The following is a 14,323-nucleotide window of genomic DNA, read 5'->3' on the forward strand; positions in this document are numbered from 1 at the left end:
AAACGATCTCCTCACATATTTCATTCCCAGGAGCTTACAATTAGTGTTCCTCAATTGTAGACAACTACCTCATAATCCATATGAGGACATATTATGTTGATTTCATCTAGATTGACTTCTGTCTCTTTGCTTCTTTCGAAGGGGGAGATCCTTTCCTTTTGACCATGCCTGATTTAGTCTGCAACCACACAACATGTCATCATCATATCAAATATAAATACAACTACATACCTCAGATTCTTGCACTCATCCTTTTGAGGAATTTTTTGACCTACACTGTGGTTGGTTGTATCCTTACAGATTCTCTTGGTGCCATTACCTTGACCTGGATTCTCTACATAGAATATTTGCTTGTAAAATCCTTCAAAGATTCGGAGAATCGAATTGTTCTCATCTTAGCATTTTACTATACATAGCAATCTTATTGCTACCTAGAATTCATATATCAAGAAATACAATATACATTAAACATAATCATTAGCAATAGTTCCAGAGGATTCAACATGTCCTCATCCACCAAGAGTTTATCCATGGAAATTTCACAATACTAGTTATTCCATCAAACCAAAATCTTTACATAGTAAAGTTCACATCATATCATTAAATGTTACACTAACTAAGACCTACGAAAGAAAAATCAAAAGGTGATCTTTTAATCATAGTAAAGATCCTTGGGTTCCTCCTTCTTTGACTTCTTCTCATTTTCTTTAGTTTCCTGAGCAACATGAGCTAATTCATGTTTCCTCTTGCCAATCTTCTTTTGCTTGGGACAATCTCTTCGGTAGTGTCCATATTCATGGCATTCAAAGCATTGAATCTTTGACATGTCTTTCTTGGGATGTTATTGCTAACCAGATCTTTCAAACTTTCCGAATTTCCCTTTTCTTTTGAACCTGGCAGCAAATTCTTGCTATTTGGATCCAACTGCAATATCTTCCTTGGCCTTTAATCGTGCTTCTTCTACTTTGCATATTGCCCATAGATCATTGAGTGAGGATGCCTCCTTCTTGGCCCATATGCTTGCTATAAAGTTTGCCCACTCCTCAGGTAATGCATTCAGCACTATCATAGTCATCTCTTGATCAGACATGATTTCTCCTCATTCTTGCAACTGATCTCTTATTTCAGAGACCCTCATGAAATATGAGGTTATACCTTCTTCTTTGTTGATCTTCATTTTGTATAACTCATTCCTCAGAGAGATCCCTTCTCCTGTGGTGCTGACGGAGAGTCCTTGATAGATTCTATGAGAATCTTTTGAGCTCTCACTTTGTTCTTGTTATTCTTAGCTAGTTCTTTACTATCAGAAGGAGCAGCAATTTTCTTTTGTACATAATCAATAACTTCTTGTTCTTTCAAAGTGATATTAGTCCTATTCTTCCAAGCAAGGAATTTGGCAACTCCAACTAACTTATTGCTTTCCTTGCAAGAAGACATCCTTTTTAAGATTAGATTTGCTCAAAATAATAAGATACTTGATGTAATGATCCTTGAAGCTTGACTTTAGATGGCTACCTTGAAGGAGCTTGAGGAAGCTTGACTACCCTTAACTGTTAGGAAACCTGAGATATGCTTGCCTTATCCTTGAGGATCTGTTGTTCAACTGAAGTAAGAGGATTCTTTCCTCTTATAGATCCCTCACTTTGATAGATCTTGGAGTTTCAGAATGTGGATCTGAATTTTAAATCTTGTTTTTCCTTCAATTTCAGTTGCCTTGCCTCTTCCTGAATGTTCTATATCAGCGCTTTCTTGATCTGCTACCCCCCCCTCTGATACCATTTTGAGAAATCTAAGGGCTTGATTAGTTAACGACTTCTCTATCTTGATGACTGCTTGTGAACTAATTTTATTCTTTAGACAATAAAAACAAAATATTTTCAATGTTAGAGATTATTAACTTCATCAACCAGCTACCATGCATAATAAACAAAAGAACAACAACACAAGATATAGGCAGCAGCCAGGGAAAAACCTCTCCAAACATGAGAGGAAAACCCACGGTAATTCTTCTTATAGTTTCTTCTCTTGAAAAAATTTCCAAGATCAATACAAAGACCCTTGAAATCAAGTGACTCCAAGATCAAGGCTAGAATCTCTTCTTACTGCTGCAACATGGATCTGAACTGCTACCAACCATGAAGGATTTTGCTTCCTTCTCCCTTCCTCTCCTTCTTCCAAACTTCTCTTTCTTAAGGTAGTTCATTGGCCAAGAAGATCACTTCAATACATGCATTCAACAAGGGTGATCTGATCCCTTCAATTGATTGTCTACAAACCCTTACTGCAGTCCTGAAGCTACTGTAGGTTCTCCACGTGTAAGTGAACAGTTTGCTCTTATAATCCTTCTCTTACTTTGCTATGATAGTGGCTCCTTCCTAGCCCAATATCCGAACCTTTTTGGATCTGGAATCAACCCTTATTACAGAATTATTCTAGGACTGTCTCACAACCCTACCAAGGATCAGATTCTCCGCACGTGTGGAGGGTTTGGGCTCTTTGTTGAAGTTTCTAAGTTTACTTAGTTAGAAACCCTCCATGCACTTTATCTGGTTTATTCCTACCTACTTGTTATTTTCCTTAACAAGTTATTTACAATGTAAATACTGAAAATAAACACTAGTGCATGCTCAACATATTACAGATCAGCAACTAAAAGAAACAGAAACAAACACACCATATGACACCATTATTTTTGGACTAATGTCCCCGGAAAAACCCAATGTCGGAAAACCGGTGCAGCTATTTGAGGGTTTTCTTATTAAGCAATATCAGAGTACAATCTGGGTGTCAAAACTGGCCTACCCAATAGAGGATTTCCTTAGCAGTAATACCTCTTAGTTTCTAACAAATCTCCTAGCTGAAACCCTAGATAATCCTTTCAGTAGCTACACAGCACAAATTTGCCCCAGAAACCCCAGCGTCAACCTCTCTCTGGACTGCGTCAGCCCCTCTTTGTCCCACATTGGCCCTGCGTCACGCGGGATGGGTCTGCGTCAGCCCTAGGATGCCCTACGTCAGCCCTCTAGCCCTCTACATCAGCAACGCTAGGCTCTCTGAGGCTCTATGCAGCTCCCGACTGCCTCTGCATGGCCTTGCGTGAGACTTGGCTGGCTCTGCGTCACTTTTCTTGGCTACTGCACTGCTCTCCCGACACTATCTCTGCCTCTTTGTCTCTCTGTACTCAAATGCCCCTCCGCTGCATCTCCCGATCACTAATTCTATTTCTCTTAGCAAACCCAGCTCTAGAGAATAGAATGACTGATCACTCTGGTGTATTCTCCAAGTGACCCTCAAGCCTCCTCTTATACTTTTCCTGTTGACATATCAACAGTCGAGATTAAGTCCCTAATCAACGGCTAAGATTAGATCTGGATTGATCCATGTCTTTTGGACCATTCTAACACAGTTTCATACTAATACACATTAATATTTTATTTTCCCTAAGTTTAGACTTAGGGACTCCATTAAAAATATTAATTATTTTAATATCTCCTGAATTGTTTAGAATCTGCCCAAACCCTTTATGGGTATTGGAGATCTCATGTGCCCCAACCTCTCCACCAAATTTCGTGGCTAGAGCACATCCGATGCTACCCCAAATCAACACTCCCTCTTAGCGAGGATTGTGCTCTAGCAATACTCCTCACTGAGTATTACTCTGATCATCCAACATCGGTACCTGTGCTGATGCTAGGCCTGTTGTCCACCATCCTCTGCACTGTTGTATCCTGTACTGTTGCCCATGGTTCTGCCACTGCCACTGCTGCATCTATATGACAGCTCCCTCTGCATCCGTGTTGCTACTGGTCCTTTCTCCCAGCACTGCATCCGCACTACACCTCCTCTCATCATGCTGCATCGTGCTGCCCACTGCTGCACTACAATCTGCAACTCAGGTACTGAGAGGTAACTAATCTCCCAATCTGACCTCCCTGTTGAGCTAGAGACACCCATTGATGCTGAAGCTCCCTCTGTCGCTAACAAGTGCTCGCTCTCTGACCTCTGCACTGTTGCAACAACTTCCTGAATCTCGCACCATTGCACACCTCTCTGTGCCATCCTGCACTGGTGCAACACTCCTGTGCCTCTCGCACTGTTGCAGCCTGCTAGCCTCGCGTTGTCTCGGGACTCCTGCACTGTAGCTCTCTCTGCCGCTCTATCCGCATTTGTCTCTACTCACATCAGCGAATCCTGCTACTCCTCGTCAGGGCTCCCATAGTAAGGTCTAATCTAAGAGGCTGGGTACCTCGAGGATCCTACCCCTCATCGCCTATAGTCCACCTGACTACAGCTCAATGTCTCCCCACTTCCGCTCAAGTGGTGCGTGTGCACTCATGGCACAGTGATCGTCTGTCAAAACTTCCTTCTTTGCCTGTGTTGGCGTTGCCTTAGTCTCGGAAGACTCTCCCTTACTCTTCTTCCTTGGACACTGGGTCACATAATGACCCAGCTCCCCACAGTGGAAGCACTTGATCTTGGAGAGATCTTTCTTCTTTCGCTTCTCCTGCTTTCCCTCAGATGTTAGGGCCACATCTTCCTCCTCCTACTTGACTTTGATCCCCTTGCTGCTGCTACCTGTCTTCGATTGCCGTCTGATCTCTTCCTGGCGAAGAGCTGCCCACATCTCGTCCTAAGGTGGGAGAGTCCCTCTGCCCAGTATGCTTTGGACAAATACCTCCCAATCTTCTGAGACAGCATTCAGGGTTGTCCTCACCATCAGCTCTTGATCCGGTGTCACCCTTATAGCAGTCAACTGATCTCGGATCTCATTCAGTCCTCCGAGGAAGGTGTTAATCAGTTCTCCCTTCTTCATCTGATACGAACTCAACTGATTTTCAGGCAGATTCTTCTCTGCACAGAAGTATGCTGGTACAACTTCTTGAGAGCCTTCCACATCTCAAATGTTGTTTCCTTCTCGGCTATGTGTGGTACTACATGATCCTTGACCCCGTCAAGGATAATGCTCTTAGCCCTCGCCATCGCGTCCTCATAGCTGTCATTATCATTGGGCTCGACTGGGATAGCTATTACCTTCAAGGCAAGGTTCTTGACACGATTCCTGTCAAGTACAAATAAGATTCTAGCCTTCCAGACTGCGAAGTTCGATGCTCCGTCCAGTCTATCCTAGTCTCTTACTCCGTGTAGTGCCATGATGCTCCTTTACTTCCCTCTTGGAAGTTCTTTGTTCGACTCCTCTGAGTCTCTACTTCCCATCTAGAAGTTCTCTTCTGGACTCCCTTTGAGTCCTAATTTCCCTCCCGGAAATCCTTCTGCCGCTATCGAGATGCCCCCTACGCTGATCGTCTTGTGCAATCGAACCACTGATCTGGGTTCCTCGGCTAGAAACCCTTGGTAGCAACTCCTCTGGCCTTGCTCTGTCAAGTACTGTTCTGACTGCAGTACCTCACCAACTCCACTCTACAATATTCCCGCAGCCTTCTAAACCCCAACAACCTAAAGGTGAGAGCTTCTAGGCTCTACGCAATCCCGGCACCAGCAACCCGGCCTCCACAACCAACTGCATCAGCCCTCCCAGCTACTGTGTCGCTTTGCGTGAGGCTTCTTTTGCCTTCCTTAGCCTCTGCGCTGCCTCTTCCCGGCTCACCCTTGATGACACAGGCACTGCGTCACCCTTCCTTGTTGTTGCTCTGCTAAAAACAACTTTTGTCACTTCGAGACAGTTGTTTTTTGTTGTTATTGCTCTGCTCGGCTGATGTCCTTTAGTCCTCCTGTGATTTGTAATCACGCTCTGATACCATGTTGAAGTTTCTAAGTTTACTTAGAAACCCTCCATGGACTTTATCTGATTTATTCCTACCTACTTGTCATTTTCCTTAACAAGTTATTTACAACGTAAATATTGAAAATAAACACTAGTGCATGCTCAACATATTACAGATCAGCAACTAAAAGAAACATAAACAAACACACCACATGACACCGTTATTTTTGGACTAATGTCCCCGGAAAAACCCAATGTGTGAAAATCGATGCAACTATCTAAGGGTTTTCTTATTAAGCAATATCAAAGTACAAGCTGGGTGCCGAAACTGGCCTACCCAACAAAGAATTTCCTTGGCAGTAATACCTCTCAGTTTCTGACAAATCTCATGGTTGAAACCCCAGATAATCCTTTCGGCAGCTACTCAGCACAAATCTACCCCAGAAACCCCAGCGTCAGCCTCTCTCTGGACTGCGTCAGCCCCTCTTTGTCCCACGCTGGCCCTGCGTCACCCCGGATGGGTCTACGTCAGCCCTGGGATGCCCTCTACATTAGTAATGCTGGGCTCTCTGAGGCTTTGCGCAGCTCCCAACTGCCTCTGCATGGCCCTGCATGAGCCTTGGTTGGCTCTGCGACACTTTCCTTGACTACTGCGCTGCTCTCCCGGCACTATCTATGCCTCTCTGTCTCTCTGTACTCAAATGACCCTCAGCTACATCTCCCGATCACTAATTCTATCTCTCTTAGCAAACCACGCTCTAGAGAATAGAATGATTAATCACTCTGGTGTATTCTCTAAGTGACCCTTAAGCCTCCTCTTATACTTTTCCTATCGACATATCAACGGCCGAGATTAAGTCCCTAATCAACGGCTAAGATTAGATCTAGCTTGATCCATGTCTTTTGGACCACTTTAACACAGATTCATATTAATACACATTAATATTTATTTTCCCGGACTCCATTGAAAATATTAATTATTTTAATGTCTCCTAAACTATTTAGAATCTGCCCAAACCCTTTCTGGGTATTGGAGATCTCATGTGCCCCAACCTCTCCACCAAATTTCGTGGCTAAAGCACATCCGATGCTACCCCAAATCAACATTCTTCTAGCCCTCCTAACCCTTCGCTCTACCAGCCAGACTTCCTCGCATAAATCTGTCTTCAAAATAAACCCAAAACCGAAATGTTTCTTTGGTGATGAGGGCAGATTGAACCATTCCCTAACTTTGCACGTGTGGCAGACTTCTGCAGCTATGGAAGGGCTTCTCTGAGGTCATGAACAGATTTCTACTGTGGCTGCATTTCCTCGCTCTATTGGACAGACTCCTTCGCTTGGAATGAGACCCAATAAACTTCGTGATATAGGAGATGAACCCAAGTCAAGTTGTGTGTCCGAATTGGAATGAGGGGAGGCCTATTTATAGTGTATAAGGCCTTCTTATCAAGCCGACATGACCTGTTCCTTAGCTGACTTGAAGCTGACATGATCATCTATTATAAATATAATATATATGTCGAAAATATATTATTTCTTTTGCATTCGTTTGGAAGGATCATTTAGCAGCTATTTTGATCTTGCCTTTGAAGGAGTTTTCCCCACATGATTCTACCCTTGATCTTGGAGTCATACTTGTACATTTCAAGTGTAAACATTAATGACACAACCTATTACCTAGAGCTCATAATGAGAGCTACAAAGACAAATACATTTTTTATCATGAATCCCATGATTCAAATTTACAAAATATTTTGCTACAATTTACATCATTTGTATTGGCTTGTGTCATTATGAAGACCAATCCTAGTTACACTTTCTTCAACAGGACGTAATTTGACATTTTCAAGACAAAATAAATTTTCTTTTACAATTTACAATGTGTCCATAGGGTCTTCCATATATGACAAAGACTCTTATACCTAGGACAAACCCTAGAAGCACTCAATGGGTGCTTGACCTATAAAATAAAAGATCTTGAGCATGAAACCCATGCTTCAATAATAATAATAACTTCTTTTTCATTTTATATATACACGAATACAATTCATACTAATGAAGACCAAACCTAGTTACACATTTTTCAACACCCCCTAGTGGAGTTTTGCCTTGGTCTCTGGCCCAAATCCTGGTGTCTCTATTGTGTATGCTTTTTTTTTGTTGTTTACTGTTTCAATGCATTGCTGATGTTATTGTTCTCTCTACATAGTTGGTAATGATGATCTGATATTATGGGATGAATGTAATATAAAAATGTTGAAAGAGTTTAAAATCGCAATTACCTACAATAGAGAACAATCTAGCCCTAAAAATTAATAACCCCTAGTTCTTTCAAACTGCTCTTTAGTGCCACCCCATCTCTGATACCATGTTAATTTTTCAAGGGCCATGCTAGAACAATTCTCTTATACAGATAACACAATCATTATTAGCATTACCATTATTATCATTAAGCAGTAATAAGAAAATTCATTCATAAGCAGGAAAGAGCGGTAGTAAATTGCAGTAGAAACAAAAGAAATAAACAAGAAACCATGAGACAAGAGACAAAAAAATTAGGCCGGAAGCCATGGCAAAACCCACAACGGGAAAACCCAGAAATTCGTCCTTATATGTGAGAGAGAGAATTCAATGTACATCAATACATCAGAAGCAAAATCAAGAGAATAACCAAACGAGTAACCAAGAGCAATAGAAACCGTTCCCTTTGAAATCCGTTCCTCTATTCTTCTGCCTCCTTCGCTAGATCAGAGATACACAACACAAGTTCGATGATCAAATGGAGGAGGAGGCCTCTCCTTTATATACACTTCCAAGGGGGGGTCAATTAGGTGCCTCTTAGGACCCAGCCGACCAATACAAAAGGAGGCCGACTTAAATTTATTATCTGGAGGGAAATAATAAATTCAAATTTGCAATTTTTTTTTTTTTCTCTTTTATTTTTCATCAAAGGAAATGTCTACCATGGCTACAATTTTCAACAGTGCAGGCATGACTACATGGATGGGAAGCTAAAGAGATGAACACAAGACAGAGGAAATCAAACTGACAAACACGATCTAGCAAGGAAGAAAGGAAGCCAAAGAGCCATGCAGGTAGACGAGTTGGAAAATGAAAAGTACGAACAATAAATAGTTAGATTGGACTGTAGGGACAAACGTGAAAGTCAGATTATAGACCAGGATATGTCATCTGCGAGAGTTCAGAAGCCCAAAGAAAATGTAAATTATGTACTCTTGAAAATTTACATTAATAAGTAGTGACATTGCTCCAATACCTTTGAACTTGATTCTAATTCGTGTGAATGCTTGTGATATTTTTAGTGAATGGTTAACACAATCTCTATGTGACAGTTAACTTGCAGGTTGGTACATATGGAAGTTATTTAAATGGGAACACCATGCCCAGGATACATCAGAAAGCCAATGCCGAAAATTTGTAGATGGTGGAGTTATGAGTATTAAAAACCAGCAAAACAGAAGCTGGGATTGTACACTTCGCTTTCTATCCTTGAAAGCCTTGAGATTGAATGAATAACCTAGAAGGATTGCCAAATACTAGCCAAGGAAGTGACTGTGCTAATCATTGTGGATAGTTTTAGTAAGATGGTAATTTTACATCATGCAAGAAATCTCTTCTTCACTCACGTATGGCTACTTTTTGAGTTTCCTCTTATTTATGACAGATTATAGATGTTTGAGCAGTTATTGGATTATGCAGATATTAGACTATCTATGGACAATGACAGATGCAAAGTGAACGGAAGTACAACCTTCCATCAGAAAAAAGATGGACACTTTGTCATGAACTGAAGAATGGTACACTTGCTCTGCAGCTACACAGATAAACATCTCAATACCTGGGATGACAACTAAACATATTGATATATTTAGGAAACACGTTCTAGAAGATTGTGATTGAGTAGATGCCCTTAATGCCATTGTAGGTTCAAAACTTTTCTCGCTGGATCCACGTGCCTTTCATTCCAAAAAGGTCAGAATGTATCAATTTATCAAAGCATGCCAACATGCTAGAAAAAAAGGAATGACCGCTTTATAGAACAATTCAAATCCAAAAAAGAAATCCACTTTGCAGTGAAATGTCATTTTATTCATAAATAAATCCCCATAAAAAGGAGACAACAACCATTTTCTCGAGCAGATATCCACACCACAAAAAGATGAATATGTTTGTCTGAATTCATTATAGACAAATGCTAGATATTCATGATTGTCACACAACTATTTATTCTCTTAAAGTGGAGACTTCTAACCCATAAAATTCCATTATGACAGATCAATTCATAAAAGAAAAAACACAGTCAAACCTTCTAATTGCTATCAAAGTAAAAACCAAATAAGGTGGACTTCAATTCAATTCCAGTATTACTATTTACTTACATATAGATCTTCTTCATAAGTAAACTGCAATTATTATGGCTAAGACTCGAATCGATACCGTTTGTTATTTTATGCATTATGGCTGAGAGTTGCTGCCTCACATCTTTGGAAAACATCATAGATCTCACCTACAAAGATAAAGAATTCAATTGTTGTGATTCATCAAAATTTTGACAAAAGCATATAATTTATCTAATAAACATTGTAGACAGTAAATATAAACAAAACTTTTATCATGCATACTCTGGTAAAAAGATGCAGCCATGTTGCCTTTAAAAATGAGAAATTGAAATTCAAGTCATATTAACACCCATGAATGATTTAAATAGGTAATGAACTAAAGTGCATCAGCCAGAGAAAATGACCAACAGAAGCACTCAATAAGGGGAACCACAAGGCTCCACCAATGCACAAATGAATTGAAGTACAAAAGGGGATTAAAAATAGTCCCCTGAGGGAGCTCACTATGCAAGCCCATGAAAACATAAAGTAAGAGTACAAGGTCTGTAATATTCCTAATTAGCCATGGGTAGTTGGAATATTTGATTTTGCTCAATTTTGCCTTGTATAGCTGTTTATAAATAAAAAGGTGAGGAGAGGGGGACATACTCACTTCATCAATAAAGACACTCCCTAGTAGCACTGTTGTCGCGTGGATTGGCACAACAACGCTCAGACCGGGGGCTGTCACTCTGATCCCCGGTCTCTCCGTTTAAGCCTGTCTCCCACGGCTAAGGGGGGTAGACCCTATGAGGTGATGGAGGCCAACTGCCAAACAGTTTGGCTGGGAGACGAGATGCACTAAAATGATTTTATTTATTTGGTGGACCAGTGCCTTATGAGATTAGTGCTTAAATGATTACTTGCTAGACGATACAAGAACATGAACCACAAACAACAATCATTTATCATCAAATAAAGAGAACAATGCTTTAAATATCCAGTAAAACCACAAAGCTCTTCAAATAATGATATCCAGCAAACTAAGAGGAATAAATTGATTTAAACAACAGCGAATTTAACCGGATATCAATTTCGTATTCCGCCTCTAAAAATTTTAGATCTCAGCATGAAAGATATAACATGGTAAACAACTGAAGCTGGTAAAAGTAATTTTCCACAAGAAATTTATGCTTTTTCAAATTTTTTTTTTTTTTGTTTTTTCTTTAATAAAATAAAAATATATATAAAAAAAAAAACAAAATGATTTATTTAAAATCTAAAAACTAAAACAAAGATTAAAGACTAAGTATTAAAATTATTTTAAAAAAAAAAAAAGACAACTTAATGGAATTAACGTTCTAACATAAAATCTATCTAAATTATAAAATCAAAACTATATAAAAGCTAAAAAAAATCTATTTAAAAAGGAAACTACGTAAATTCCAAAACATTAAAACTAAAACGCATTTAAAAAAAAAAAAAAAATCTAAACCCTAAGCTACGGCTATGCAAAATGACAAATGCATGAGGCTCAAAATCAAAAAAACGCAAACGATTTTCGGATGTATCCTGAAGAAATGGGCACCATAAAAAAAAATTAAAAGGAAAACGGCAGCCGCAGACCAGAACGACAAACAACGCAGCAGATTTTCGTGACAGGGTTCAGAGGCGAAACGAGGGCTTTCGGGCTGGAAAAGACACACGCTAATACGTTCCCAGCAAGATGTGACGGCGAATGAGGGAAAAACGTGATCACTACAACAGCAGAACGTGAGATTTCATAACGCAGTGCATGAGGGTGAATGAAAATCGGACCAGAAATCGAAAGCGAGAGTGATCATGAGGTTTTCACGTGATGGCTCAATGCGTAAACCAGTAAATGAAAATCACGACGGCGGAATGTATTCAGACTTGGGCACTAAAACTTAAATGAAAAACGCCTCAAGAGGAAACCGCAGATTAAACCACAAGGAAAAACGACGCAGTCACAAATCAGCGTATGCGGGTCAGCTATGTCACGATTTTTTGTTTTTATTCTGAGAAAATAAAAAGGATGTGAAAAACAGCTCCACGCATAAATCAAACCCTGCGCACTAAAATCACAATCGTAATCGTAAATCAACCTGTTGGAGATTTGTAGACTTACCTGATGCCTGTATGTAGCACTTATCCCACAGAGAATTTGTCACGCCAAACGTATGAGGCACCTGATCTGCATGGAATGTCCGATCCCCAGGCAATTGCGGGTGGAAAACTTGAACAGCGAAGAGAGAAATTTAACGTTTATTTCTGAGGAGTATGACGTGGGGCAGCGTTTCCTCCGAAGCTTGGTTGAAAATCCTTTAACTGGACTGTGTTCTTTTCAGTGCACAGTTTGTGGAATTCAATCCCTCAACAGCCAGCCCAGCAGATGGGCAGACAATCAACACAGTACTAGATGAAAACCCTTTTCTCGATTTTGTCTTAGTAATCCTGCAGGAAAAGAACACTGGCAGATATACACAAAATTTTGCAGTAAACCCTTGAAAATTTGCCCAAAATCACAAAAAATTATAGCTCTGGACAGCCAGATTTAACAATAATTGCAGTAATATTTTCTATATATCAGAAATTTGAACTTTACTGTGGACATAAAGAAAATCTCTCAATGTAAAACACGAAATAAAATTTAAAAGATTAACCCAGGGCACAATCAGCTGGGCTCTGCACAGAAAAGCCTGCGGGAGTCGGCTGGTTCAGCCCAGAACTTCCCCAAACGCCCACAAATATCCTTCACCTAAAGATTTCCTGCACACCTCAAGCAATCATCAGTAAAGAGGGCAAGAAATGCTGCTAGATTTCAGGAAATAATGGAGATACCTGCCATTTTTCCAGAAACCCTACAACATTCAAACCCTAGCAAGTGAGCAAGATACCTGTACTCACAATACTCTGAAAACAAGCTATTTTTAACGGCTGAAAACTGAAATATGCAGAAAAATAAACATCTCACAGCAATTCCAGAGAGTAACACCAGCCAGATTTGAACCCCAAAGTCTTTTTTATTAACCAGAAAATCAGATTACAAGAGAGCTTTTTCAGTATAGACTCACAGATCAGATAAACCTGTAAAATGACCCCCTAAGACCCTATATAAAGGAAATGATCCCAACGGCTAGTTTTGAGTGATCCATGTTGAAGCGATCTCGACCGTCGATGAGGGTTAAGACATCTCTTAATCTCATCCGTCGATTTTATTAAAAAAAGATATTTTGCATGCATTCACAAAAATATTATTATTTTATTGTTTAGGGTTTTTGCTTTATTTTATGAACTTTTTGTTAATTATTATTTTTTTTTTTTTTTTAATTTTTATTTATTTTATTATTTTAGTATTTCATTTATTTTCTTAAATGGATCATTCGAACTAAGCCGTTGGAAATATTACCTAGGACCTAGGACTTAGGACTCATGAGGGGATTTACAACATTTTTCAACCCTCAAGACACATTTCATCACGATTTTTACAATTTACATCTCAAAGGGATGAACCCACTTAATACAGACCCTCATAGAACACCCAGTTCTGCGACACAACTATGATCTAGCAGATTAACACACTAAGATTCTCCTAAAGTTCTAATGACAAAATCCATCTCGGCTTTGGGGTCAGGTTTGAAGGAAAACTCTGTCGATCGTAGATCGGTGAGACGAAAAACCTCCCGGGACGTAGATCATCATTAGAAAGTTAGGTCCACCTAGGCAACTTTACATACATGACTCTGATCTGCTTAGATTATTTACAATTCATACATGCAGACTGGGTTTACAACAAAAATGATCAAGCTGTTGATGACTGTAGGCTGGCACGGACACGTCGCTCAGGAGCTACCCCTCTCTGCCAACAGAAAGGAGGTGTACTGCATGGGTAGTTGACCGGTAGTGGTCAATAAGCACAACATTGTAACTTAAAAGGTGAGCCAAGGGGGACCAAAAAACCACGTAGACGAGGGGCCCACATAGACACATGGAGTGACTGCGCAAATGGTGAGAAACACGCGGCAAGAGGAAAGCTACGTTGAAGGAGGTGAGCCTTGGGATTGAGAAAGGCCAATGCTATAAAGGAGAGAGGAGCCTCCTCATTTTGGCATTCGATTATGTGCATTTGAGCCAGTCACTTCGACTTAGAGCACGCTGGCTATTTAGCTAGTCTGCAGCACTGTTTAGTGCATTGAGTGTATCTATTCGGAGATCTCACGCTTAGCCCCGGGGGACTTCG

The 14,323-nt window shown here is 40.2% G+C and overlaps 1 protein-coding gene across 3 annotated transcripts in view; it reads right to left on the bottom strand.

Annotated features, from left to right (window-relative positions):
* Positions 1-14,323, bottom strand: part of LOC149146812 (putative pre-mRNA-splicing factor ATP-dependent RNA helicase DEAH4) — a 448,775-nt gene that overhangs the window by 62,190 nt on the left and 372,262 nt on the right. For all 3 annotated transcript variants that reach the window (XM_089438928.1, XM_089438927.1, XM_089438929.1), the window contains one exon: positions 10,181-10,250. In XM_089438928.1, the coding sequence (XP_089295054.1) occupies positions 10,181-10,250 (70 nt within the window). The remainder of the gene's footprint in view (positions 1-10,180; positions 10,251-14,323) is intronic.

Source organism: Pinus tabuliformis, chromosome 9 (assembly GCF_031772625.1).
Source record: "Pinus tabuliformis cultivar Carrire ecotype Pingquan chromosome 9, CPIR1, whole genome shotgun sequence".
In the NCBI taxonomy this organism is placed as follows: domain Eukaryota; kingdom Viridiplantae; phylum Streptophyta; class Pinopsida; order Pinales; family Pinaceae; genus Pinus; species Pinus tabuliformis.